The 23,809-nt window shown below is 44.5% G+C and overlaps 1 protein-coding gene across 1 annotated transcript in view; it reads left to right on the top strand.

Annotated features, from left to right (window-relative positions):
* Nucleotides 1-1,529: 1,529 nt before the first annotated feature.
* tmem120aa (transmembrane protein 120Aa) overlaps nt 1,530-23,809 on the top strand; it is a 42,491-nt gene continuing 20,211 nt past the window's right edge. The window contains exons 1-7 of the mRNA XM_078225134.1: nt 1,530-1,736; nt 9,829-9,947; nt 14,074-14,190; nt 15,879-15,938; nt 18,864-18,959; nt 21,316-21,405; nt 23,362-23,427. Of these exons, the coding sequence (XP_078081260.1) occupies nt 1,674-1,736; nt 9,829-9,947; nt 14,074-14,190; nt 15,879-15,938; nt 18,864-18,959; nt 21,316-21,405; nt 23,362-23,427 (611 nt within the window). The 5' untranslated portion in view covers nt 1,530-1,673. The remainder of the gene's footprint in view (nt 1,737-9,828; nt 9,948-14,073; nt 14,191-15,878; nt 15,939-18,863; nt 18,960-21,315; nt 21,406-23,361; nt 23,428-23,809) is intronic.

Consider the following 23,809-nt stretch of genomic DNA (forward strand, 5'->3'; position numbering starts at 1 on the left):
GTGGTTGGTAAATTGATGGAAAAGGTCCTTAGAGATGGGATTTACGACCATTTAGAAAGATGCGGATTAATCTGGGATAGTCAGCACGGATTCGTGAAGGGCAAGTCGTGCCTCACAAATTTGATAGAATTTTTTGAGGAGGTAACTAAGTGTGTTGATGAAGGTAGGGCAGTTGATGTCATATACATGGATTTTAGTAAGGCGTTTGATAAGGTCCCCCATGGTCGGCTTATGATGAAGTGAGGAGGTGTGGGATAGAGGGAAAGTTGGCCGATTGGATAGGTAACTGGCTGTCTGATCGAAGACAGAGGGTGGTGGTGGATGGAAAATTTTCGCATTGGAGGCAGGTTGCTAGCGGAGTGCCGCAGGGATCAGTGCTTGGTCCTCTGCTCTTTGTGATTTTTATTAATGACTTAGAGGAGGGGGCTGAAGGGTGGATCAGTAAATTTGCTGATGACACCAAGATTGGTGGAGTAGTGGATGAGGTGGAGGGCTGTTGTAGGCTGCAAAGAGACATAGATAGGATGCAAAGCTGGGCTGAAAAATGGCAAATGGAGTTTAACCCTGATAAATGTGAGGTGATTCATTTTGGTAGGACTAATTTAAATGTGGATTACAGGGTCAAAGGTAGGGTTCTGAAGACTGTGGAGGAACAGCGAGATCTTGGGGTCCATATCCACAGATCTCTAAAGGTTGCCACTTAAGTGGATAGAGCAGTGAAGAAGGCCTATAGTGTGTTAGCTTTTATTAACAGGGGGTTGGAGTTTAAGAGCCGTGGGGTTATGCTGCAACTGTACAGGACCTTGGTGAGACCACATTTGGAATATTGTGTGCAGTTCTGGTCACCTCACTATAAGAAGGATGTGGAAGCGCTGGAAAGAGTGCAGAGGAGATTTACCAGGATGCTGCCTGGTTTGGAGAGTAGGTCTTATGAGGAAAGGTTGAGGGAGCTAGGGCTGTTCTCTCTGGAGCGGAGGAGGCTGAGGGGAGACTTAATAGAGGTTTATAAAATGATGAAGGGGATAGATAGAGTGAACGTTCAAAGACTATTTCCTCGGGTGGATGGAGCTATTACAAGGGGGCATAACTATAGGGTTCGTGGTGGGAGACACAGGAAGGATATCAGAGGTAGGTTCTTTACGCAGAGAGTGGTTGGGGTGTGGAATGGACTGCCTGCAGTGACAGTGGAGTCAGACACTTTAGGAACATTTAAGCGGCTATTGGATAGGCACATGGAGCACACCAGGATGATAGGGAGTGGGATAGCTTGATCTTGGTTTCAGATAAAGCTCGGCACAACATCGTGGGCCGAAGGGCCTGTTCTGTGCTGTACTGTTCTATGTTCTATGACTATCAGTTGGGTGTCTCTCTGGGAAATCCCTCCTCCCCTGAAACTGACACAACCAGGCTCACAGTGGATTGGCCGAGCCGGTGGCGATTGTTCTCCGGGCGCCCCCATTGGATGGAACAGGGAGAAGGCGGGGCCTGTGTCTGGCTGTCTCGCGGTGATGATTGGCTGCCCCATGCTAACCCGGAAGCGAGCTGCCCTGGTCTTTTCTTCTGAATGTAGCGCTCCTGTCAAAACAAAAAGCAAAGGCGCAAGTGGATCCCGGGCTGGCTGCTGGATCCCGGGCGGCTGGCAGGGAGGAGGTGGGGAGGGGGAAAGGAGCAGCATGTCTTTCCAGGAGTGTTGGGAGGAATGGGAAAGCCTGGACAAAGATTATCAGCTCTTACAGGTAACAGTAAGCCACCCCAGGGTCAGACCTTCGCCTCTCTGATCCCCCATCCAACCCTCCTCAGATGAGATCCCACCCTTCTCCTGTCTCCCATTAGTGGATCGCTAGATCCAGTCGCAACGATCTCTCTCCTGATTGGCCAATGTGCCTGTCAATCAGATATTCTGCTGATTTCCACAGACCAGGATCAAAGGGTAGAGTTCGTGAAATTACTTTGTAAACTGCAACGTGTCTCCTAAAGACTCCTCCAATTAATCACCGCTTCCTGTTCCAAATGTCTAACACACTGAAATTATTTCACCCAGTCTCGACAATCCCTTTGAAATTAATCTTTTAAGAAAAAAACTCTAATGTTACCAAATTCTTGCTTTTTCCCGGACTCTGGACTTCCTTTTTACAACTATATTCTTTAAAAGATTGACATGAAAGCTTTTCAAAGTCAGCGTGACGCTGGCATAAATCTTCAATGCTTTGTTTTGTGCGCCGGCATATTTCTGTGGTGTTCAGTACAGAAAGAGTAAACTATTGGACAGGTTGAAGACAGTGGGTTGGGGTGGAGTGAATAACCATGCTGAAAACTACATTGCTAATGTTAGATTTAAAAGCCCTGCTTGCAGAGCAGGTCATTATTCGGATTTAGGGACAAATAAAAGTTTCTAAGATTCCCGAGGCTTAGTGAAATTTGCCAATCTGCAGAGCTGACAGCAACAACAAAGTTTACATTGGAACTTTAATCACACTGTCAATTACTGTGAAATGATGTGGAGATGCCGGCGTTGGACTGGGGTAAACACAGTAAGAAGTTTAACAACACCAGGTTAAAGTCCAACAGGTTTATTTGGTAGCAAAATTTGGTGGCTTTTGCTACCAAATAAACCTGTTGGACTTTAACCTGGTGTTGTTAAACTTCTTACTGTAATTACTGTGAAATGCAGCGATAGCTTATCTAGGCAAATATAATGAGCTTTTGGTGTACAGCCAGACCTTTCAATCATCAGTGTTTTTTGTGGGTTATTTGTTGAAGAAATACTGGTACGAAAGCGGAGGTCAACAGCTGGAACTGGTATCACACAATTCAAATACCTGAGAATGGGACCTCACAGTGGCACTGCTGCCTCACAGCGCCAGGGACCTGAGTTCAATTCCCGGCTTGGGTCACTGTCTGTGTGGAGTCTCCATGTTCTCCCCGTGTCTGCGTGGGTTTCCTCCGGGTGCTCCGGTTTCCTCCCACAGTCCTGAAGATGTGCTGGTTAGGTGCATTGGCCATGCTAAATTCTCCCTCAGTGTACCCGAACAAGTACTGGAGTGTGGCGCTGGGGGATTTTCACAGTAACTTCATTGCAGTGTTAATGTAAGCCTACTTGTGACACTAATAGATAAACTTTAAAAGAAGGTCACTGCTATAGATAAAGTAGAGCTGGAATGGCAAAGAATGCATCCTGCAAATAGGAATCAGTAGCGATCTTAAGAAAATGATAATCAAGGCTGAGTTGAAGCATATTGTTGGACAAGAGTTGAAACATGAAACTTGGGAAAAATTGACATCCAAAGACTAGAAAGTTGTGAAATGTGGTTGTGGAGAAAGATGGTGCATGGTGGCACAATGGTTAGCACTGTTGCCTCGCAGCGGCAGGGACCCGGTTCAATTCCGGCCTCGGGTGTCTGTGTGGAATTTGCACATTCTCTCCGTGTCTGCATGGGTTTCCTCCGGGTGCTCCGGTTTCCTCCCACAGTCCAAAGATGTGCAGGTTAGATGGATTGACCATGCTAAATTGCCCCTTAGTGTCCAAAGATGTGTAGGTTTGGTGGATTTGCCATGATAGGGTGGGCCTGGGTGAGATGCTCAATGGGCTGAATGGCCACCTTCTGCACTGTGGGCATTCTATGATGGAGCAGGTCAGTTTATGATATTAGACAATTTGAAATTAAACATGACGGTGGGGGGGGGGAGTGGTTGGTGCTCCCACAAACAACTGAAGAGGGCAGTATAAGAAGATCACTACTGCTTTTGTTGAGGGAGGAATGTTGACTAGGACTCTGGGAGGACACCTGGATCTGCATACCCATTCAAATCAAAGGCCTCCTGTGACAACTAAATCCACAAATCTACAATTTTGGTTTCCCTCCTTAATTGCTCGTATTGAGCCTTTTATGCTTTCTGAAGCAAGCAACTTTGCCTTCATAACAAGTCCAACTCCTTTCCCTCATAATGTAGATTTCTGTTGTTTATTAAATGCTTTCACCTCTCATTGACTGGGAGAGAGCTGGTTTTCAATCTGGCCTTAAGTAATGGGATGAAGGACATCTCTGTCGACTGTAATCTCTGCAAGAAATGAGTTGGGCAGTCTGCATAAAATTAACACTAAAACAGAAAGAACTGTGATAATGTGCTTTTCTTGTTGAGGTGCCCAAGAACCACTGAGTTACTTTTGATGATTAGGTGCTGTTGTAGAGTAGGCAAGCACTGCAGTGAATATGTACAGTGCACAATCCTACACACAGCACTGAGATAAATGAGCAGTGAATCTGTTTGGGTTGGTAATGAGGGAGGAATGTTTATCAGGACACAGAGAAGTTTGGAGAAAAAAAACTTATGCCGACCTGAACAAGTCCACAAGTCAGCACCTCTGATGATACTGCACTGGAGAGTGGCAGCTGAGATCATGTGCTCAAGTCTGGAATGCTGCTTTAAGCCACAACCTTCTCTGACTGTGACTAAATTGGCAATCTCCCTCATGCCACAAGAATGGCTGGCATAGGAACTGGAATATGTAAGACTGGCTTAGTAAGAGCTGCCCTTTGGAAGTAGGACATAAGACAAATTGTAGAGATTCCTCCGGGTGCTCCGGTTTCCTCCCACAGTCTGAAAGACGTGCAGGTTAGGTACATTGGCCATGCTAAATTCTCAATGTACCAAGATGTGCAGGTTAGGTGGATTGACTGTTGGCTAGCTGACTGTGCTTAACTTGGCCTGGGAGTGCTTGATGCTGGGAAAATGTGCTAACATCCCACACCTCTCTGCTTATTATTTTTCTTCAAACGTTTTAGCGGTGCCAGTAAATTTGATCAGTGTAACAATCTTGGTCTTTTGTAGTTGAGGAACACACAGCAGGAAGCTGAGGTCAGAGTTGAGCAGGATGCAAAGATTGTTCATTCCTCACTCTGCGATTGCAGCCAGAAATGCAGCTGGAACCTTGGCTGGAGTTTGACCACTTTTCAGCTGCAGGAGTTTGAGACTCATTCATGTCTTAGGACATTCTCAATCTCACTGACTCATTCATACTGAGCCAGTCGCTGACCCTTGGCCAAGTGAAACCAACCTGGGTGGCACAGCGGTGAGCACTACTGCCTCACAGCGCCAGGGACCCGGGTTTGATTTCCAACTTGAGTGACTGTCTGTGTGGAGTTTGCACATTCTCCCCTTGTCTGCATGGGTTTCCTCCGGGTGCGCTGCTTTCCTCCCACAGTCCTAACATGTGCGGATTAGGTGGATTGGCCATGTTAAATTGCCCCTAAGTGTCGGGGGATTAGCTAGAGTAAGTACACGGGGATAGGGTCTGGGTGGGATTATGGTCGGTGCAGACTAGATGGGCCAAATTGCCTCCTTCTGCACTGTAGGATTCTATGATCATGCAGTGTCAAATAATGACCACCCTGTCAGCTGAACAGTGTGTAGTACTTCAGTTAAAGTTGAATAATAAGCATTAGCCTAAGTTTGGTGATAGCTTTCTCGCCTCTTGAGTCAGAAGGTCAAAGGTTAAAGTTCTACTCTGAAGACTTAAGCATGTAAGGTGGCACAGTGGTTAGCACTGCTGCCTTACAATGCCAGGGACCCAGGTTCAATTCCGGCCTAGGGTGACTGATTGTGCAGAGTTTGCACGTTCTTCCAGTGTCTGCATGGGTTTCCTCCGGGTGCTCTGGTTTCTTCCCACAGTCCAAAGATGCGCAGATTAGGTGGATTGACCATGCTAAATTGCCCCTTAGTGTCCCAAGATGTGAGGGTTAGGTGTATTAGCCCTGGTAAATGTGCAGGGTTACAGGGATAGGTCGGGAGTGGACCTGGATAAGATGCTCTGTCAGAGAGTTGTGTAGACTCGATGGGCCGAATGGCCTCCTTCTGCATCATTATGGGTCCTATGGTAATATAGACTGGCATTTCAGAGCATTACTGAGGGAATGTGACACTAAAAGAGGATACTTTGTTTTAGATGAGAGGTTAAACCAAAACTCCTTTCTCTCAAATGGATATAGAAGATTCTGATCATATCTCTGAGCCAACACATAGAAGAAACATAGAAACCCTACAGTGCAGAAGGAGGCCATTCGGCCCATCGAGTCTGCACCTACCACAATCCCACCCAGGCCCTACCCCCACATATTCTACCCGCTAATCCCTCTAACCTACGCATCCCAGGACTCTAAGGGACAATTTTTAACCTAGCCAATCAACCTAACCCGCACATCTTTGGACTATGGGAGGAAACCGGAGCACCCGGAGGAAACCCACGCAGACACGAGGAGAATGTGCAAACTCCACACAGACAGTGACCCGAGCCGGGAATCGAACCCAGGACCCTGGAGCTGTGAAGCAGCAGTGCTAACCACTGTGCTACCGTGCCGCCCCACAAATGTTATCTGCACTGTTTTGCTATGATATTGACTTAATTGGCTGTAAAGTTCTTTGGGAAGATTATATAAATATAAATATATAGGGCACTATATAAATCCTTTTGATTAGGCACATTACAACCCTCAGGACTCAAAGTTGAGTTCAACAACTTTAGACTGTGACCTTTCTCCTCAAGCTTAACCCCTTTTTTACATCCCTTACATTTCTTGTCTCAATGCAATAACCCTCCCATTGCAAACCCTCCCACACTGGGCCAGCTGTCTCTTGTTCTTAAATTTGCTACATCTTTTTGCTGCAATCCCTCCCAGTTATAGTATAAGATCCAACACATTTTCCCTCTCTTTCATTTCCAATGAAGGGTCAAACTTGAAATATTCACTCTATTCTCTCTTCCTACGGACCTGCTGAGATTTTCCAGCATTCTCTGTTTTTGTTTCAGACCCAGGTATCTGCAATATTTAATTATAGACATGCAAATTGCTTTTATGTTTCTTTCTCTCTTCTGCTCACATCATTCTCTCTCTCATTGACCTGGGAAAGGAACCAGGATTTAATGTAATCTTGTTCTGGCCTATTGGAAGATCTGGTTTTCTGAACTGTGTCTTTTCTTGCCGGTTTCTTATTGCTGTGTGGACTGGACATACACCGAAGCACCGGGAAAATACAAAGCCGAGAGATAGCAGATCTCTTGCTAACATTTGAACAAAACAACTTGCATTTATATAGCACCTATAATGTGGTAAAACATCCTTAGGTGCTTGAAAAAAGCCTTATCAAACACAGCCACACCGAGACGTTGGGGCAAGTGAGCAAAGATTTTGGTCAAAGAGGTAGGTTTAAGGGAGCATCAAAGCAGGAGAGAGAGTGGGAGATGTTTAAGGAGTCAATTTAGGCGACACGATGGCACAGTGATTAGCACTGCTGCCTCACAGCGCCAGGCATCCGGGTTCAATTCCAGCCTCGGGTCACTGTCTGTGTGGAGTCTGCACATTCTCCCCATGTCTGCGTGGGTTTCCTCCGGGTGCTGTGGTTTCCTCTCACAGTCCAAAAGACATGCTGGTTAGGTGCATCAGCCATGCTAAATTCTCCTTCAGTGTACCTGAACAGGCACCCAAGTGTAGCGACAAGGGGATTTTCACAGTAACTTCATTGCAGTGTTAATGTAAGCCTATTTGTGACACTAATAATAAATTAACTTTAAACTTTTGTGTTGATGCGCTATCAATTAGGCAAAAGACTACTTGTGTGCCAATACAACTGTAGGCTTTTATTCATAACAGAACCAGGAGCACATCCCAACAGGTAACCGACCCGAACTGAACAAGGGGGAGGAGACAGCCACCTTTATACTAGGTGACAAGGGGAGGAGCCGAGCCGGCAGGGGATGTGTCCAGGCATAACTGAAATCCACCACACGTGTGAAATGGGTGAAAGTGAGTTTTTAATGGGTGGCACGGTAGCACAGTGGTTAGCACTGCTGCCTCACAGCGCCATGGATCCAGTTTTGATTCCGGCCTCTGGTCAGTGTCAGTGTGGAGTTTGCAAGTTCTCCCTGTGTCTGCATGGGTTTCCTCCTGGTGCTCCGGTTTCCTCCCATTTGTGGGTTATGTTAATTAGTTATGCTAAATTGCCCCTAGTGTCAGGAGGAAAAGCAGGGTAAATATATGGGGTTAAGGTGAATAGGGCCTGGGTGGGATTGTGGTCAGTGCAGACTCGATGGGCCGAATAAGAACATAAGAACATAAGAAATAGGAGCAGGAGTAGGTCATCTAGCCCCTCGAGCCTGCCCCGCCATTCAATAAGATCATGGCTGATCTGATAGTGGTTTAGTTCCACTTACCTGCCCGCTCCCCATAACCCTTAATTCCCTTATTGATCAGAAATCTATCTACCTGTGACTTAAACATATTTAACGAGGTAGCCTCCACTGCTTCAATGGGCAGAGAATTCCAGAGATTCACTACCCTCTGAGAGAAGAAGTTCCTCCTCAACTCTGTCCTAAACTGACTCCCCCTTATTTTGAGGCTGTGTCCTCTAGTTCTTGTTTCCTTTCTAAGTGGAAAGAATCTCTCTGCCTCTACCCTGTTTAGCCCCTTCATCATCTTATATGTCTCTATAAGATCTCCCCTCAGCCTTCTAAACTCCAACGGGTACAGGCCCAATCTACTCAATCTCTCCTCATAAGCTAACCCCCTCATCTCCGGTATCAACCTGGTGAACCTTCTCTGTACTCCCTCCAAGGCCAATATATCCTTCTGCAAATAAGGGGACCAAAATTGCACACAATACTCTAGTTGCGGCCTCACCAGTACCTTGTACAATTGCAGCAAGACCTCCCTGCTTTTATACTCCATCCCCTTCGCAATAAAGGCCAACATTCCATTTGCCTTCTTGATCACCTGCTGCACCTGCAAACTGAGCTTTTGCGATTCATGCACAAGGACCCCCAGGTCCCCCTGCACAGTAGCATGTTGTAATTTTTCACCATTTAAATAATAGTCCATTTTACTATTATTCCTTCCAAAGTGGATAACCTCACACTTGTCAACGTTATACTCCATCTGCCAGATCCTCGCCCACTCACTTAGCCTATCCAAATCTCTCTGCAGACTTTCTGCATCCTCCATGCAATTCGCTTTCCCACTCATCTTTGTGTCATCCGCAAACTTTGTTACCCACACTCAGTCCCCTCCTCCAGATCGTCTATGTATATGGTAAACAGTTGAGGCCCCAGCACCGATCCCTGCGGCACGCCACTAGTCACCAACTGCCAACCAGAAAAGCACCCATTTATTCCAACTCTCTGCTTCCTGTTAGATAGCCAATCCTCAGTCCACGCTAACACTTTACCCCCAACTCCGTGTACTTCAATCTTCTGCAGCAACCTTTTGTGAGGCACCTTATCGAACGCCTTCTGGAAATCCAAAAACACCACATCCACCGGTTCCCCTCTGTCAACTGCACTTGTTACATCTTCATAAAAATCTAGTAAAGTCCAAAGATGTGCGGGTTAGGTTGATTGGCCATGCTAAAATTGCCCCTTAGTGTCCTGGGATGCGTAGGTTAGAAGGATTAACGGGTAAAATATGTAGGGATATGAGGGTAGGGCCTGGGTGGGATTGTGGTCGGTGCAGACTCGATGGGCCGAATGGCCTCTTTCTGTACTGTAGGGTTTCTATGATATTTCTATGATATAAATTCGTCAAACACGACTTTCCCTTCTGCGCTTTAGGGATTCTATGATTCTATGACAGAGCTACAAGCCTGGAAAGTTGATGGTCACCCCGTGACAGAAACTGGCGATTAGAGGGCACAGAGATCTTGGGAGGTTGTAAATCCACAGGGACGTTTTCCATTTTCAGCCCCGGATTGCTAATCCGCAGGACAAAGTTTAGTTGTGGTGTGCAGTCTGAGATTCCTACCTACATCAATACGTTACACTGTCCTCTGGTTCCCCTCCAGGAAACACACAAACAGTACAAGCAACAGCTGGAAGAGGTAATCAAACTTCAAAATTCTTGCCTCAGTTCCATTGAACGACAGAAGAAGAAATACAAGGGACTCTCCAAAAGTCTTGAACGGTAACTATTTCCTGTACATTGGTCTGCTAAACTTAATTCTGAAGTGTTCCCATTCATGCTCCTTCCTCAAATCATAACATTGTACTTGTCTTCAAAGACTTTGATTTGATTTATTCTTGTCACATGTATTAGTATACAGTGAAAAGTATCATTTCTTGCACGCTATACAGACAAAGCATTCCATACATTGAGAAGGAAAGGAGAGAGTGCAGAATATAGCGTTACAGTCATAGCTAGGGTGTAGAGAATGATCAACTTAATATAAGGTAGGTCCATTCAAAAATCTGATGGCAGCAGTGAAGAAGCTGTTCTTGAGTCGGTTGGCACGTGACCTCAGACTTTTGCATCTTTTTCTCAATGGAAGAATGTGGAAGAGAATATGTCCAGGGTGCATAGGGTCCTAAATTATGCTGGCTGCTTTTCTGAGGCAGCGGGTAGTGTAGATGGAGTCAATGGATGGGGGGGCTGGGCTTTATTCACGACCCTTTGTAGTTTCTTGCAGTATTTGTCAGAGCAGGAGCCATACCAAGCTGCGATACATCTGGAAAAAATGCTTTCTATAAAAGTTGGTGAGAGCCGTAGTAGACATGTCATATTTCCTTAGTCTTCTGAGAAAGTAGAGGCATTGGTGGGCTTTCTTAACTATAGTGTCGGCATGGGGGGACCAGGACAGGTTGTTGTGCAGGTTAGGTGGATTGGCCAAGGCAAATTGCCCCTTAGTGTCCCAAGATGTGTCGGTTAGGTGGATTGACCATGGTAAATGTGTGGGGTTACAGAGATAGAGCGGGGGTGGGCCTGGGTAAGATGCTCTGTTGGAGAGTCGGTGGAGACTTGATGGGCCGAGTGGCCTCCTTCTGCACTGTAGGAATTCTACGGTTCATCCAGTGGGAAGTGGAAAATAAAATAAAATAGAGCTAAGTGAAAAAGAATAAAAACAGAAAATGCTGGAAATACTCAGGTCAGAAAGTGTAAGTACAGAGAGAGAAACAGAGTTAACTTTTTATATTGATGATCTTTCCAGGAGGCATTTGATAAGGTGCCCGTCAAAGGTAACTAACTACACAAGGAAAGATTACGTGGTGTAGGGGATAACATTAGCACAGATGAAGGATTGGTTGGCTAAAAGAAAGCAGAGCGTAGGGATAAATGGGCCTTTTCATATTGGCAAGCCATTACTAATGGAGTTCCACAGGAATAAGTGCTGGGGCCTCAACTATTTATACTCGACATCAATAACTTGGATGAAGGGACTGAATGAATGTATGGTAACTACGTTTGCTGATGCCATCAAGATGGGTGGGAAAGTAAGTTGTCAAGAGGAGGTAAAGATTGATGGCATGGTGGCACAGTGGTTAGCACTGCTGTCTCACAGCACCAGGGACCCCGGTTCAATACCGGCCTTGGGTCACTGCCTGTGTGGAGTTTGCAAGTTCTCCCCATGTCTGCGTGGGTTTCCTCCAGGTGCTCCGGTTTCCTCCCACAGTCCACAGATGTGCGGGTTAGGTTGATTGGCCATACTAAATTGTCCTTAGTGCCAGGGGGTTTAGCAGGGTAAATGAGGTCTACTGGAATAGGGCCTGGGTGGGATTGTTGTCGGTACAGACTCGATGGGCTGAATGGCCTCCTTCTGAACTGTAGGGATTCTATGATTTTACAAAAGGGATATAGATAGATTAAGTGACATGTGGCAGACACAGTATAATATTAGAAAATGTGAACTTGTCGACTTTGACAGGAAGAATAGAAAAGCAGCATACTATTTAAACAGAGAGATTGCAGAACTCAGTGGTACAGAGGGATCGGGGCACCCTGGAATATGAATCACAAGGGTTAATATACAGGTACAGCAAGTGACTAAGAAGGCAACTGGAATGTTGACATTTATTGCAAGGGGAATGGGAATGGAATAGTGGGGAGTTTCACTGCAGATGTACAGGGCATTAGTGAGACCACATATGCAGTATTGTGCATAGTTTTAGTCTCCTTATTGGAAAAAAAGATATCATTGTGTTAGAAGCAGTATAGAGAAGGATCCCACAACTCACTCCTGGGATGAGGAGCTTGTATAAGAATCATAAGAATGCTACAGTGCAGAAGGAGGTCATTCAGCCCATTGAGTCTGCACCGACAACAATCCCACCCAGGCCCTATCCCCAAAACCCCACATAATTACCCTGCTAATCCCTCTAACATACACATCCCAGGACACTAAGAGGCAATTTAGCATGGACAATACACCTAACCAGCGCATCTTTGGACTGTGGGAGGAAACACACGCAGACACAGGGAGAATGTGCAGACTCCACATAGACAGTGACCCAAGCTGGGAATCGAACCCAAGTCCCTGGTGCTGTGAGGCAGCAGTGCTAACCACTATGCCACCACGTTATGAAGAAAGGTTGAACAGGATGCGCCTATGCCCATTGGAGTTGAGAAAAATGAGCGGAGATCTTAATAAAATTTAGAAGATCTTGAGGAGATTTGATAGGGTGGATAGTGGGAGGATGTCTCCTCTTGTGGGGGAGAGTAGACAAGAGTAGGACACAGTTTAAGAATAAGAAGTTTAAGACGGAGAAGAGGAGAATTGTTTTTTGCACAAAGGGCCATTAGTGTGTGGAATCCTCTTCCCCAGAAAGCAGTGGAGGCTGGCTCATTGAATTTGTTCAAGGCCAAGTTACACAGATATTGATAGACAAGGAAATCAACAGTAATGTGGAGTTGAGATCATGATCAGATCAGCCATGATCTTATAGATTGACAGAGCAGGCTCAAAGGGCTGGATGGCCACTCCTGCTCCTTATTCCCTTCACTGGAACCGGGTAAAGTTAGAAAAGTAATAGGTTTAAAATCAGTCAAAAGGAGGACATGGGGAAAAAGGACAAAAGAAAAGATCTGTGATGGGATGGAAGACAGGAGCATTGAAATGGTGAAAGGATTGATGGCAAAGGGAGTGGTAATGGAATAAAGTAAAGAAACAAAAGATGTGTCCGGAAGAGGTATGAATGGCAACGTTAGCTGCTATCTGACTGCAAAAAACAAGAGAAAGATGAGCTCAAACCAAATCCCACAGAAGAAGGAACTTGCATTTATATAGCGTCTGGACTTTCCAATGCACCTTATGGCCAGTGAAATACTTTTCAATCATTGTTGTAATATAGGAAAATGGAGCAGACAATTCTTTTGTAGGTTGCGGGATAAATTTCGGCCTGGTCAATGTGAATCCCTTGGAATATTTTTTATTCATTCACAGAATGTGGGCATTGCTGGCTAGGCCAGCATTTATTGGCCGTCCCTAATTGCCCCTTGAGAAGGTGGTGGTGAGCTACCTTCTTGAACCGCTGCAGTCCATGTGGTGGAGGTATACCCACCATGCTGTTAGGGAGGGAATTCCAGGATTTTTGATCCAGTGACTGTGAAGGAATGGCGATATATTTCCAAGTCAGGATGGTAAATGGCTTAGCGGGGAATCTCCGGGTGGTTGTGTTCCAGTATCTGCTGCTCGTGTCTTTCTAGATGGCAGTGGTCACTGGTTTGGAAGGTGCTGCCAATAGAACCTTGGTGAGTTGATGTAGTGTATTTTGTAGATGGTACACCTTGCTGCCACTGTGCGCCTCTGGTGGAAGGAATGAATGTTCAAGGTGGTGGATGCTGATCAAGTGGGCTGCTTTGTCCTGGCTGGCGTTGAGCTTGAATGTTGTTGGAGTTGCCCTCATCCAGGCAAGTGGAGAGTATTCCATTACACTCCTGACTTGTGTCTTGTAAATGGTGGGGCCGGCTATAAAGAGTCAGGAGGTGAATTACTCCATAGAATTTCAAGCCTCTGACCTGCTCTGGTAGCCACAGTATTTATATGGCTGGTTCAGATTTTGGTCAATGGGTATTGATGATTATGTCCAGTTGAGAGGTCAGACTGCCATTATTGAACATTTCAGCCAAAGGCCTCTGACTGTGCAGAACTCTCTCAGCACTTTATTGAAGTCCTGGTCTGGACTATTTGCTCAAGTGCAGGAATTGGGCTTGCTGCGTTTGGCTACCAACTGAGCCAAGTTGGCACACCAGTGCACTTTCAGCTGGGAATGGGCGATTTTTGCAATGTTAACTCTTGATCTGATTCCCATCCTCCTAGCTGTCAGTTGTCAGAGACTGAAGAGCAGCTGAGAGACACTGGCTTCATCCAGGAACTGATGAAGGAAAGACAAAACATCTTCTTTGAAATGGAAGCTTTCCTGCCAAAGAAAAACGGGTAAGTAAGCATTCCGAGCAACCCTGACTGCTTAACCCTTTCAACATCATGACAGGTTTACTCATCCAGATCATCCATAGGTTCATAGACATTTACAGCATGGAAGGAGACCATTCAGCCCATCGTGTCCACACCAATCAACAAAGATCTGACTACATTAATTTTCCAGCACTTGGCCCCTAGCCCTGGAGGTTATGACAGCACAAGTAAATATCTTAAATGTTACAAGAGTTTCTGACTCAACCATTCTTTCAGGCAGGGTACTCCCACCACCCTCTGAAAAAGTTTCTCCTCAACCCCCCTCTTATCCTTCTACCTCTTCCCTTAAATCTGTGCCTGTTTATTGACCCTCTACTAATGCAAAAGTGCCTTCCTATCCACCCTATCTCTGCCCCTCATAATCTTATACACCTCTATCAAGTCCCCTCTCAACCTTAGCAGCTCTGAGGAAAACAGCCCTCGTCTATCTGATTTTTCCTCATAGCTCAGACCCTCCAGCCCAGGCAGCATCCTGGTAAATCTCCTCTGCACCCCCTCCACTGCAATCACATCCTTCCTATAATGTGGTGACCAGAACTGCACACAGTACTCCAGATACATCCTAACCAGTGTTTCATACAGTTCCAGCATGACCTCCCTGCTCTTGCTTTCCGGTTTAACCTTAGGTGCAGGTTGACATTCAGTCTCTGTTCTCTCCCTGTAACTTCTGCTTCTCTGTGTACATCAGGTTCTTGCAGCACAACTTGTTCAGTGAAAACCACTGCTAATTAACTCTTTCCAAGCCAAGATCAATAACTCTACTGCATTCTGGCCGAAATGAGGCAAGGCTATTTCCTAATTTTGATTTGATTTATTATTGTCACATGTATTGATGACAGTGAAAAGTATTGTTTCTTGTGCACTGTACAGACAAAGCATACCATTCATAGAGAAGGAAAGGAGAGAGTGCAGAATGTAGTGTTACAGTCATAGCAAGGATGCAGAGAAAGGTCAACTTAATTGGCTTAAGGGGCACATGATCAGTCTGTGATAGGTCTGGGTGGTGCATGTCCAGTTTCTGATTGGTTTATCCAGGATGATGGCTAAAAAAGGCAAGTATCCTATTTGCCTTCGTAACCACCTTATTACCCTTGTGGCTGCCTTCAGGGATCAAATGCATTCTGCACTCTGGGGATTAATAACCCATTTCCTCATCATAGGAAGGCTGACTTGCTAAGACCATCTTTGCTGGTCGCACATTGACCTATTCATGCACGTGTTCAGAGTCTAGACCTTGGATAGGTGAGGAAACCTTTCCCTCGAGCAAACTATCAACCAATAAAAACAATTTTGATTAGAGATTTGTACGACATCCAATTAGAAGGAAAAATAATGGAAGTTACAGCTCGGAACCAGCAAAGTTCATGAACGGGTTCAGATGATATTTCTGTGTGTGTTACTCGTGGCAGAGTTTCATTGTTCTTCGTGTTTAACAATCGGAGGTGTTACTCTTTACTCAGTGTAAAAGATTCCCTTGCAGGTAGGGGTGGGGATCCTGTTGGATAGTTGCATTGCCAGCTGCCCTCGGGGCCCTGTGTGTCTTGGCATATGTTTCTCAAATATTTTACCCACATGGTGCGTGATTGGTTTGAAAGCTTGACCTGACCATTGCCTTCTGGAAGCACAGTGATTTTCTTCTTCTGTTGCAGGTTGTACTTGAGTCTGGTTCTGGGAAATGTCAATGTGACTCTGCTCAGCAAACAGGCCAAGTAAGTATTCACTGGGCTCAAACACGGCCTCTAATCGAAAAGTTCAGTTAGAATCATAGAATCCCTACAGCGCAGAAGGAGGCCATTCAGCCCATCGAGTCTGCACCAATTACAATCCACCCAGGTCCTATCCCCATGTATTTACCGAAGCTAATCCCCTGACACTAACGGGCAATTTAGCATAACCAATCAACCTAACCCACACATCTTTGGACTGTGGGAGGAAACCAGAGCCCCTGGAGGAAACCCACGCAGACACGGGAAGAATGTGCAAACTCCACATAGACAGTGATCCAAGCTGAGAATTGAACCCAGGTCCCTGGTGCTGTGAGGCAGCAGTGCTAACCATTGTGCCACCGTGCCACCCTTACAAGTTCTAGGCATTATTTAAATTCAAATTTTAATTGTGTTCATATAAGAACAATTTTCTGAGGTTTCCTTCTGGGGTGCTCTGTACTTGTTGAACCTCACTCAACCAATACATAGACTGCGAAAGACAGTATATCGTTAAAGAACGAAAAGGAATTTATTTGCTAATGCATGCATCAGGAGAGAGGCACAGTCCATGAGGGTTGACTGTCCTCTCTGAGCTAATATTGCAAGGTAAAATTGTTATATTATTCTGAACATTTCACTACCCCACCCAGTCTCATCAATCAGACTGGAGGGCCCAATCACAATCTTAAATATTGTTACCTTAGCCAATAACATTCCACCTGTCAACAGGAATAGGATATTATTAGCTTATTGCCCATGTAGGTTCCTTCCCCTCTACCTAGGAAACCTAACCCACGTCATTACCAATAATCAAGGCCATATCTAACACCTGCGAATTTTAATTGGTGAAAGGAGTCATTCTTTCGCTGGAACCAGGACCTCCTGTATCAGCTTGAGAGACTGCTCCAGCCTCGCTACTCATGAATGAATTTACTCCCTTAAATAGCAGGCCTATGATTAAACTTGTTTTCACATATCCAAAAACAGATCACAGAAGCTGCCTTTCTATGCATTGACATTGTATTAAAAGAAGTTGACCTGTCTACCACTGTGTTTCCCATCATTCAGAATGAAGTTGGCCAAGGCGCACAATACATATATGTTGAAAATACAGTTTAAGTTTATAATACTTGGTTAATTTGTGGTTATACAGTTAAAGGCACTTTATAATTACCTTAACCTAGTCTACTCATTATAGTAAAGCTAAAATGAAGGGCCTCATACTAAGAATTCTATAATACCCTCCATCAGTTCATTTAAGACTTTAGCCATTTAGGCAACGGGAGACAGCCTGCTGACGTAACTCAGGGAATATTTAATATGTTGTAGATTAATACTTATCCATAACAGGGTGAGACTTGCCTAGCGTGCTAGAGCCCTTGCTTTCTGCCTTAGGCGCAGGTTGACTCCCCGTAACGTCTGCTTCTCTGTGTACAGAAGGTTCTTGCTGCACAACCTGCTCAGTGAAAACCGCTGCTAATTAACTTTTTCCAAGCCACAACCCACAGAGTGATCAATGACGCTATTGCATTCCGATTGGCCGAAATGAGGCAAGGCTATTTTCTAATTAGTTCATGCCTAATTGGCATGATCAATCTGTGATTGGTTTGGGTGGCGCATGTCCAGTTTCTGATTGGTTTGTCCAGGGTGATGGTCATCTATTGATTGATCACTTATTGCCCCATGACTGGTCCTCTAAGGTGTCAATTATTTGTGAGACTGTAAGACACAGGGGCAGAGGTCGGCTATTCAGCCCATCGAGGCTGCTCTGCCATTCAATGAGATCATGACTGATCTGATGGGATAATCCTCAACTCCACTTTCCCACCTTATCACCATAACTCTTGATTCCCTTCCTGATTAAAAATCTGTCTATCTCAGCCTTGAACATACTTAATGACCCAGCCTCTACAGCCCTCTGTGATAAGGAATTCCACAGATTCACTACCCTCTGAAAAGAAACTCCTCCTCATCCCTGGGTAAGTGGGTGACCCCTTACTCTGAGACTATGCTCTCTGGTTCTAGACTCTCCCACAAGGGGAAACAGCCTCTCAGCATCTACTCTGTCAAACCCCCTGAGAATCTGATATGTCTCAATAAGGCCACCTCTCATTCTTCTAAACTCCAGCGAGTACAGGCCCAACTTACTCAACCTCTCCTCATAAGAACAAATACTTTTATTTGGGAACATGGATTCACTGGTCTAGATGTCTAATTAATCCACAGGTATCAGTATGTCCTCTGGAACTACATTAAAATTGGTGTTTTTCAATAAATTTTTGTTGCAAGGACTGCTTTATCATAATGCATTTTTGTTATATCTGTCAGTGATTACTATAATTAAAAATACAGAATAGCTTTACAAAATTTACAAAGTTGCAGGTATGCAAAATCTATATAAAATCAATGCTTGAAAGTGATTGGTTTGCTAAATATAACACAACGCATTCAACCAACTTATATAGAGTTTCAAAAACTAATTACTGAACTTAATTCTTAGTTTACAAAATCAAAGGTGGTTACAGCTGTAAAAGAAAGATTCATTTAAACATCAGAAGTTAAGCTGTACTAAATTAATAAACAAGGCTGAATGTTTTAACATGTTTTTATTTGCAAAATAGATCTTTGATTCTAGAGAATGCAGCTGATAATTTTAATTGCCAGGGAGATAGATTGTCCACACCAGTTATTGTTCAGTGATGTCTTACATCACTGGCTTAAGGGCCATATATTTTTTCTCTGGTCAAGTTGGGTTGTGTTGCTAAGACCAAGTCATGTGATGAATTCATGTCCCAGAATTCAGCACAAAACCATATCGGGTTGACATACTTCAATTATTTGACTAAGCTGCAAACTAATTGTAAATAATTATCAAAATTAAACTTTCCTGCATCCTGTGTGACCGTCTCTGCTTTTTCCCTGCTGCAGGTTTGCCTACAAGGATGAGTATGAGAAGTTCAAGCTATATCTTACCATCATCCTCCTCCTCATCTCCTTCACCTGCAGATTCTTGCTAAACTCCAGGTGAGATGTTGGTTGAAGAATGCAAAGTAACAATGCGATTGGGAAAATGCCTCCCTTCTCACTACCTCTCCCCTCCCCCTCACCATCTCATTTGGTCCTAGCAGATAACTGATATTCTCCATTCAGTGCACAGGATACAACAGGGATCCCTAAACTGAGAGCAGGCGGGATTGTATCTGAGCTACCAGATGCCAGTCTGGTACCATTGCGTGCTCAATGGAATGTTTGACTTAGAAACATAGAAACTAGAAGCAGGAGTAGACCATTCGACCGTTCGAGTCTGCTCCGCCATTCAGTTTGATCATGGCTGATAATCGAATTCCATATCCTGATCCCCCTCCTTCCCCCCCCATATTCCTTGATCTCTTTAGCCCAAGAGCTATATCTAATTTCTTCTTGAAATCAGACAACGTTTTGGCCTCAACTACTTTCTGTGGTAGTGAATTCCATACATTCACCACCCTCTGGGTGAAGAAATGTCTTCTCACCTCAGTTCTATCCTCAAACTATGGCCCCTAGTTCTAGACTCCCCCACCATGGGGAACATTCTTTCTGAATCTACCCTGACTTTTTTTGAAAACTAGCCCCGGGTACCATTTTCACATTTCTCCAATTTTGGAACAGTTCCACGGAGGCCTGTAGGTTTCACAGGTTATAAGTCCCACAAGTGTCAGCTATGGTCAGAGGATAACTTGTTCCAAGTCCAGAGACTTGAGCATGTGAAAAAAGTAAATGAAAACACACATTGAAATAAATAACTATGATCTGCTAGCCATTACAGAGATCTGAATGCTGAGTGATATATAACATTCAAGAAGAATAGGAAGCTTGGTAAAGGTGGAGGGGTAGCACTGTTAATCATGGATGGCATTGCTACAATAGTCAGAGATGACCTTGGTTCAGGAAATCAGGATTTGGAATTGGCTTGAGTGGAGATGAGGCATAGTAGGAGAAAGAAGTCACTAGTGGGAGTGATCCCTACCAGTAACCGCAATATAGGGGAAAATAAAATAATGTAAAGTTTATTTATTAGTCACAAGTAAGGCTTACATTAACACTGCAATGAAGTTACTGTGAAATTCCCCTAGTCGCTGCACTCCAGCGCCTGTTCAGGTCAATGCACCTAACCAGCATGTCTTTCAGACTGTGGGAGGAAACCTGAGCACCTGGAGGAAACCCACGCAGACACGGGGAGAACGTGAAAACTCCACACAGACAGTGACCCAAGCTGGGAATTGAACCCGGGTCCCTGGCACTGTGAGGCAACAGTGCTAACCACTGTGCTACCATGCTACCTAGTATACAAAGTATACAGAAGAAATGTTGGGTGTTTTAGATAAAGGAACAGCAATAATTATGGGCGACTTTAATCTACATATAAATGGGAAAAATTAAATTGGCAGTAGTAGCCTGGATGAGAAGTTCACAGAATGCTTTTGCAAGAGTTTCTTAGAGCAGCACATTCTGGAACCAACCAGAGAGCAGGTTGTTATTGTGGAATGTAGCGGGATAAAATAATGATCTCAGAGTAAAGGCACCACGAGGATGCAGTGACCACAATATGAATGAATTTTACATCCAGTTTGAAAGGGAGAAGAGTGGGTCCAAAACTACTATCTTAAACTTAAGTAGGGCAATTATGTTTGCATGAAAACTGAACTAGGTGTACTAGGCTAGGGGATACATCAATAGAGAAACAGTGGCAGACATTGAAGGGGCTATTTCAGAATACTCAGAAAAAGTATATTCTTGCTGTAAAGAAAAAATCTAAAGGGAGGAGCCACCATCTGTGGTTTACTAAAGAAGTTAAAGAATGTGGAACTCAACACAGACAGATCAGTCATGATCTTAGTGAACAACCTCGATTGGCCTACTTCTCCGGTTGAGTCACCTGAGATGGGCATAGAGAGAATATAGGAATAGAATGGCAGTTCTATTGTAAAAGTTAACCCAAAACATCTTCTACTGTCATGTCAATAGTGAACAGGTAGCTAAGAGGCAGAGTGGGACCAATAGGGACAAAGACGTTATAATGTATGCTTAGAGGCACAGGAAAGTCTAGAATAGCTAATAAATACTTTGTATCTGTGTTTACCAAGGAGGCTGATGCTGACAGAATATCAGTAGAAGTGGAGATGGTACAAGTAATGGATAGGGTGCAAATTGATAGGATAGCAGCTTTTCTCTGTCAGTTGTTTAAATCAGATTTAGATTCTGTTCTGATGTGCACCCCCACAGTCACTGTGATTCACATAGCAATCTACAGTCCTAATGAGCTGTCTTTCACAATTAATTTGTTGCTGATTCCAATGGATTTGAGTTAGAGATTAACTCCTTGGCCTTTGTTCCTGTGCAGGGTGGTAGATTCCGTGTTTAACTTCCTCTTGGTGTGGTATTACTGTACACTCACAATCCGAGAGAGCATCCTCATCAACAATGGATCAAGGTAAACCCAGCAGCTCCTCTCTCCTGTGGGAGGTGGTTGTGTAACGGTGATTTCGCTGAGCTAGTAATCCAGAGGCCCAGGCTCTTGGGGGACATGTGTTCAAATCCCACCGTGGCAGCTGGATTACATTTTTAAAAAAAATCTGAAATTGAAAACTTGTCACTGTAAAATTATCATCAATTAAAAACTCATCTGGTTCACTAATATCCTTTAGGGAAGGAAATCCTCCGTACTTATCCAGTCTGGCCTACATGTGTCTCCAAACCCATACAATATCATAGAATCCCTACAGTGCAGAAGGAGGCCATTCGGCCCAAAAAAACCTGCACCGACAACAATCCCACACAGACCTTATCCACAAAACTCCACATATTTACCCCTGACACCAAGGGGCAATTTAGCATGGCCAATCCACCTAACCTGCACATCTTTGGACTGTGGGAGGAAACCGGAGCACCCGGAAGAAACCCACGCAGACATGGGGAGAACATGCAAACTCCACACAGACAGTGACCGGAGGCCGGAATTGAACCTGGGTCCCTAGCGCTGTGAGGCAGCAGTGCTAACCAGTGTGCCACCATGCCCCCCCTAAATATGGGGTTAATGTGGTTAACTCTTAACTGTTGGCAATGGGGAAAACAGGATGGGCAACAAATGCTGGCCCTGTCAGGGGTGCCCACATCCCAGGAACAATCTTTAAAGAAACACCATTCAAAAAATTTGGGTTCTTTAAAAGACCCCTTTCTCACCACCAAACACCAATGCGTCCATCATAACATCAGCTCATCATCATTGCCATGCTCCTCTGAATTTTCCTGCCTTGTTTTTCCAAAGTTTGCAAGGCGCCATTCCATAAGCCTTTCGATTTCCTTATAAATCTAAACTTAATCCTTAGTCTCCACAAGCTTATTCCATCCTTGGATTTTACCATTTAAAACACACCCTTGGCATCGTCCAGTTATTTTTAAACCCTCTTGTCCCCCGAGTTTTCAATTTAAAATTGGAGCCACACAGAGGTAAATTCAGATTGATCCAGACTGGATGTTCCCGTGGATTATTGGCCTGTGTTAATCCTGCTTGTTAACTGTCTCTGATAAATCTCAAATCTATTCTCCCACACACTGCGCGCTCGCAAATCCAGAATCACTGCCTGCTGCTGTATACAAAACAGAACTACCCAAGTAAAGAGAATAATAAGCTTTTTAAAATCTCCAATCCGCTCTCTGAATCTATGATAGTAGACTGTACTTTGCCCATGTTGCTTGTCTCTCCCTGAGACTCTCGACAGTATTAGCAACTTGATTGAGGAGGCATCATAACGCAGTCCAATGAATGCTATATTCAACTGGCATGTGAACACACACACTTCCCAGCAGGGGTCACTATCTAGCTTATCTGGCCTCCAAATGCCTTCTGTAGGACTGCTTCTAAACTCATCAGGCAGCCAATGATAATATATTACAGTAACCCAGGCCGTTTCCTTTCTTACCCCACGAACCCCGCTGCACTGCAATGAAGTTACTGTGAAAATCCCCTAGTCGCCACACTCCGGCACTGAAATAGAATTTAGCATGTCCAGTGCACCTAACCAACATGTCTTTCAGACTGTGGGAAGAAATCAGAGCACCCAGAGGAAACCCACGCAGACACGGGGAGAAAGTGCAAACTCCACACAGACAGTGACCCAAGGCTGGAATTGAACCCAGCTCCCTGGTGCTGTGAGGCAGCAGTGCTAACCACTGTGCCACCGTGCCACCCCGACTTGGCCTTGAATCGCAAGTCTATCAGCTCGGCTTCTGCCCTTTTTTGTAAGTTCAGCACAGTTGTAATGTGAAAGTTGCAATCTCTGGTTCTGAACAGCTTAGCATATGTGGGGCAGTTTATTACCCTGCTTTCATGCAGTCTTAAAATGTTGATAATATTTCACTTTGTCCAACATTGGTTATCTTTCCTCAGGATTAAAGGCTGGTGGGTAATGCATCATTATGTTTCGGCCTTCCTGTCAGGAGTCATGCTGACCTGGTGAGTACAGTAATCATGATGTGGAGATGCCGGCGTTGGACTGGGGTAAACACAGTAAGAAGTCTCACAACACCAGGTTAAAGTCCAACAGGTTTATTTGGTAGCAAAAGCCACTAGCTTTTTTTTAGCTCGTGGCTTTTGCTACCAAATAAACCTTTTGGACTTTAACTGGTGTTGTGAGACTTCTTACTGTGAGTACAGTAATCCACAGGAGACCGGATTCTACATGTCCTCTAACCTTGAATGATAATTTGTTACATATTTGCCATAATTTGTACTTTTATCAGCTACCATTTTACAAACGAGCAGTGAATAGTGCTAAATAAAAACTATTTCATTCTATCTTCTACCTCATTATCTATCTGTCTCTCTCTCTTGCTTT

Source organism: Mustelus asterias, chromosome 12, assembly GCF_964213995.1.
Source record: "Mustelus asterias chromosome 12, sMusAst1.hap1.1, whole genome shotgun sequence".
NCBI classification, from domain to species: domain Eukaryota; kingdom Metazoa; phylum Chordata; class Chondrichthyes; order Carcharhiniformes; family Triakidae; genus Mustelus; species Mustelus asterias.